Source organism: Tarenaya hassleriana, unplaced genomic scaffold (assembly GCF_000463585.1).
Source record: "Tarenaya hassleriana unplaced genomic scaffold, ASM46358v1 Cleome70, whole genome shotgun sequence".
Taxonomy (NCBI): Eukaryota; Viridiplantae; Streptophyta; class Magnoliopsida; order Brassicales; family Cleomaceae; genus Tarenaya; species Tarenaya hassleriana.
Window position 1 is genome coordinate 354947 of NW_010969549.1, and position 5822 is coordinate 360768.

Below are 5822 nucleotides of genomic sequence, written 5' to 3' on the forward strand. Positions count from 1 at the left end.
TATCATTTACGCTCTTCTCACGCATATCCGAAAGCTTCTTGTTGACATTATCTCGATGACGAGTCCCGAGCTCATGGTTTCTGATACTTGTGGGGTTGTTCTGTATGAATATCTTGCAGAACTCGCACCACTTGTTCCCTTGGCTCACCCAATACTGATACAGACATCAATCTCAACACACTCGTAAGCAAAAACTTTGATTCGATTCGGTTGCTGTTTCGATCAAATAAGAACGCGGGTTTCCAGAGAGATTGATGATTTGAACAACAGTTGCAAGAAATTCACAAAATCCGAAAACTTTTCAGACAGAATTAAGGATAAGATTCATCTCCAGCGAAGAACATGAACAAAATAACTCATGGGTTTTTGCGATGTGGGCTTACCTCTGTCATGGTTGCCGATCGGAGAGATGAAGAATGAGCTCCAAGTAAATAAATTGAATACAACCGGAGATAGTTGGATTAAGCCCTAGTTCATCACGAAGAAGAAACCACAAACGCGTGTCGAGTACCCTAAATTAACGATGAAGACGACAATCGGCTCCTCTCTAACTTGACAAGTTTTGGAGAACAAAGACAGATCGGTTCGGTTTTGGTTTGCTTCGGTTTTTAAACGCAATATCTGAAAACGCTTATTTGGCAAAACACACTTTCACCTTACTGACAATATCATAACTACATACCAAAGTACCTAGGAATTCGGAATACGTCCAGACAAAAAATAAAAATGGTTAAAAGATAGAAATATCCAACTGTTTAATTTTTTTTATTTAAACCCAAAAACTTGGGTGATATGAAAACATGCAAAGTATATTTTGATCTTGGATTCAAATCTAGGTATGGAGAAAAACTTTGACCTGAATTTTTTCGATCTTTTGGGAGATATAGTTGGACCAAAGGTTCATTAAACTTCCGAATTATAAAAAAAATTATTTTAAAAAATAAAAATACACGATTTTCTGAGTTAAATAACTTCTGTAATTTTAAAGAAATTTAATGAAGAAACATGTTTGAACTTTTCAGGTTTAAACTTTCAACGTTTGAGTTTTCCATATAATCTTCAGACCAAAGTACTGAACCAAGAGTCGGGGCGAATACTCCACATAAATTGTCCGAACAAAGTGGCCATAGTTAGTTATAAGTGGAGTAATAAGTTATACATAGAAACGAGTATGCAATGGAAGAGGCAAGTATGTTGAATTTTACTTTGATGTTCTAGTTTATGGTTTAGGTGTCCTAGATTCGTTGTAAGCCGCGTAGAACGTATTTAGTATATGTCACATAATTTATAATGAGTCAATAGATCGCAGCGAGACACGTGGATCGCGATGAGTCAAGAAATACAAGAGAATCATAATGAGTCATATTAGTCGTATGAATCATATGAGTCATAATTAGTGAGGAATGATCATAGTGAGGCAAATAGGTCATGGTCTAATATAATCTTCGTTTTGTATTTCTACAAGTCCGAAGATATTCTTGTATTGAAACTGAGATTGAAGGATGAAATTCGTGCATATAAAGGAAGGATCTATCGACAGGGTCCGTGATATATTACAGGAGGTTTATGCACTCACGCTCATGACGAAGTTGCTGCTCACATTGATATGAGGTTGGCCACACCTAGTGGTGAAAAAAGAATGCAGCCAGAAGCATCCTCAACCGTTCCATCGACAAAAAGAATCATCTTCGTTTTGTATTTCTACAAATTCGAAGACATTCTTGTACTGAAACTGAGATTGAAGGATGAAATTTGTAATAACCCGAATCCGATTTTGAATATTTAATTAATTTCGGAAAAGAATAATTAAATAAACGAGTCTTAAACCCTTAAGGAATAGACCACAAGGTGTTGGAAAGAGGCTCGGAAATCACCACGTGCGAGCGAGACAAGAAAAGATGAGAAAAATGACAAGAGAAGAAGGAGACCGTCTAGACCGACCGGTTAGACCTACCGGTCTGGACTGAATGGGTAAATACCGTGGACCAAACGAGCCAAGAGACCGGAGGAGAGAAAATACGTATGGACCGACCGGTTCAGATCCAGACCGAGCGGTACAGACGCGAAAATATCAGACGAACTTGCATTATTGGACGTGACATACATGCACCAAAAGGGGTCTAACAGCCGCCTAACTCCACTCAAACCGTAGTGGGAGGCACCAGCTCGTATCCCTACCCTCCTATCTGCTCTAGAGCCCATCCATCTTCTCTAAAAACCCTGCAAAAGAGAGCAAGTCAGCCATTGTTGCTGGAGGAATTGCAGAGAAGGAAAAGAGAGAAGAAGAAGGAGAAGGAGAGGAAGGGACGGGGAAAAGAGCTCGGTAAAGCAACAAGGGGCAGCCCTAGAACATCCGAGAGGATCTACGATGTTGAAATCGCCGGAAAACGCCAACAAATCTGGCCAAAACCAGAAACAGATCCGTTTTGAGGTGAGTGGCTCGAGTTGCCTCTGTGTGAGCTCGTTTTCATCGCTGTAGCTTGTAATTATTTAAATCGATAAACCAATGTAATAACTCCTATTTTTCTCTATATTTCCAGGATATTTTTATAGGATTTATACGAGGATCACATACATTTGTAGGCATTATAGGCGTATTAGACCACGAAACTCGGTTTGGTTGTGTTTTCATAGGATTACAGGTCTCGGATGTGATTTGGACCAAAACGGGAGCAATCTGGAGTTAAAAGGATGAAATATGTCAAGAACTTCCTATCTTAACTCGGTCAGAGTCAACTGTGGAAAGTGGGCCGAGTCAAAATGCTGAAGATGGTTCATTCCAAACCTGTTACGAAGAGACCGAGTCAGAACGTCCGAGTCAGAATGCCCGAGTCAGAATGCCCGAGTCAGAAAACTGGGCTAGACCGAAACTGTTTAGATCTCGTTTTGACTTGGTCGAGTTAGAGTTTTGACTTGGTCCGAGTCAAAACCCAGAAAAACCCCAGATTCGAATTTTCAGAGTTTGAATGAGAATAGGACTTCGGGAGTGCCACCTAGGGTTTATAAAAAGTGCCTACAGACGTCCAAGAGGACAGAGAGATTTTAGACAGACTTTGGAGAGCTTTGGTGAGAGAAATAAGAGTTTACGGGATTTCGGGAAGAAGAAGGAGAGTTGGAACGTGAAGATCGCTTGCTGTCGACATGAGTCTTTCTTCTCCCTCTTTAGTTTCTGTTTCCGGTTTTATTCTGTGTTTTTCCATGAACCGTGAGTAGATCCACGACTGTGGGTTAAGGATTCGTTTGTGTTTTTGGTATGTTTGAACCCTAACTTGGTTGCGATTTGGATTTGTTTCGGTTTTATCGATTTGCGCTTCATGTCAATTGATGTGTGCTGACCCCTTGATCAGTTCTTTTAGATTCTAAACTACATAGGAATATGAGTTTAGTTTCGGAACAAAATCGATAGAATAGATCGTATTATTGACATAGGAATATGGTTTGATCGATCTAGGGTTGATGATAGCGTTTTTCACACATCTAGTTTGATAAATCACATAAGGATATGGATTTAGAAAATTTTAGATAGTAAGTTATATGCCGGGAGGTGATTTCTGTATCTTTGTTGCTTGACGATTCCCGAATACAAATTCAATATCGTAATTCTCGCATGCTTAGCATATACCCATACACGCGAATACGGTCCCGACACCTACGGTCATCTTAGATTGCTAGCTTACACGTTTTTGTTTGCTTTCTTATTTTAATTATTTTAGTTATTCCACATAGTTCCACCATCACTTTCATCTGCTTGCTTTGATTTAGTCTCAATTAGATTTAGATTTAGCTACCGGTCCTTGCGTTCGACCCCGTGTTACGACGATCCGTATCCTTACGGTGAGTTGTGAATCGGGTATAAATTCTAGACTCGGTACACACCTATCAAGTTTTTGGCGCCGTTGTCGGGGACTGGTTAGCCTATTTCTAGGTCTTTATTGATTCTAGATCTTTGCTTGGTTTTTGTTTTTGTTTTTCTTTTTGTGGATTCACTTGGTCTCGAGTTCCTCTTTTTCTTTGCGGTTTGCAGGATTCTAGTGCATGACGAGGAGCTCTACTCGGAGAGAAGACATAGTCTACAATCCGAAGATTGAGCGTACTTTGAGAGACATCCGAAATCAGCAGAGAAGAGAAGCTATGTCGAGGTCAAGTAGTTCACATGACCGTGCGGTTCATGACGAGGAGTACCAAGAGAATCAGAACCACATGAACCAAGAGCGCATGAATCCGCTCTACGATCAGCATACCGAAGGCGAAGCTACTTACGTTGCAGAGGAGACTTTGGGTTCTTACATTGCATCGAAGCACACCCAACTTCTATCATGCATCAACAGACCGCCCATAGACAGTTTCGAGATACCGCCAGAGTGCATCACGATGTTCAGTCAGGCGAGTTTCAGAGGGCGGCCTACAGAAGATCCCATTGCTCACTTGACTCAGTTCAAGATGTTGTGCAGATCAGTTAGGAAGGCACGAGGGATGACATCGAGGATGTATACTTGGAGGCCTTTCCGTTTTCACTGATAGATCGGGCAAGAGATTGACTCTACACCCTTGAGCCGAACTCGATTACGACATGGGAGGAGCTAGAAGAGCAATTCATGGCCAAATACTACTCCCCAGAGAAGACCCGAGCTGCACAGAGAGCTATACACAGCTTCACTCAGGTAAGTGACGAGAGTCTATACGATGCATGGGAGAGATTCAAAGGCTATCAACGCCTTTGTCCACACCACGACATGGATAAACGACTGTTGCTTTCCACGTTCATCCACGGACTGAGAGACGATACTAGAGCATGGATGGACGCAGCTTGTGGAGGGAGTGTATATGATATTCCCTTTAACACCCTAGAGATGCAGATTGCGAAGATGGCTAAGGCGAGAGGGATGTCAGGAGATAGCATCAGACGCTCTACAGGACGGGTCGATTTGGGCGAGTCTGCAGCTTTGAAGGCAGTCATGTCTGATCTATCGGCAATCAAGTAGCATATGGGACTCAAGAATACGTCTAATCCGCAAAAAATCCAGCATGGTATGTTTCTAGTTGATCAGGCCACATCAGAAGAAGAATCGGTTGAGGACGTAAACTACATAGGAAGGAATCAATACCAGAATCCTTCTAATCTCTACAACCCGAACGCGGCTAGGAATCATCTCGGTTTCTCTTACGGAAACTCGAACGGAGCATTGAATGCACAGTAGCAGGGCGTTCCTAGAATCCCTCAGAATCCCCCGGGCTTCACTCAGTCACGTTTTTAGGGGCATAATCAGGGATATGCGCAGCAGAATCCAGGATACGGGTAGTAGAATCAGGGTTACCAAGCGCCTCAACCTGCGAAGAATGATGAAGCGGACATCAAGACGATGCTTGCCCAGCTAATGCTCTATCAGAAGATATCATTTACTGAGCTGAAGACCGAGATACAGAGTATAAAAGTCAGGCAGGACACTTTTGACAGGAGATTAGATGGAGTCGAGGCTCATCTGAAGCATGTGGACATGCAGATTGTGCAGCTTGCATCAGAACCCTCTAGACAGCAGGGCACATTTCCTGGAAAGCCCGAACCGAATTCACGAGAACACGTCAATGCCATTCAGATTATAAATGGAGAGAGCCTACATGATACAGTCCCTCTGACCACAGAAAAAGGGATGATCTCTAGATACACCGTCGAGGAGAAAGGGAGAGCCATTGTTGACGAGATACCTCAAATGAATGCGGAGGAAATCGAGCCGCCATATGTTGCTCCTCCACCTAAGGTACCACCCGTTCCTTTCCCCTCTCGATTGAAGAAGCATGCTGAGGACACACAATTTTCTAGATTT

At 42.3% G+C, this 5822-nt stretch overlaps 1 protein-coding gene across 5 annotated transcripts in view; it reads right to left on the reverse strand.

The window, feature by feature from the left end:
* Nucleotides 1–589, reverse strand: part of LOC104801600 (zinc finger protein ZOP1) — a 3585-nt gene extending 2996 nt beyond the window's left edge. For all 5 annotated transcript variants that reach the window (XR_769905.1, XM_010524914.1, XM_010524912.1 and 2 more), the window contains exons 1-2: nucleotides 384–589; nucleotides 13–154 (exon numbers count right to left, since the gene is read on the reverse strand). Coding sequence is in view for 4 of the 5 variants with exons in the window: in XM_010524914.1 (XP_010523216.1) it covers nucleotides 13–154; nucleotides 384–392 (151 nt within the window). In the remaining variant the exon portion in view is untranslated. The remainder of the gene's footprint in view (nucleotides 1–12; nucleotides 155–383) is intronic.
* Nucleotides 590–5822: the final 5233 nt, after the last annotated feature.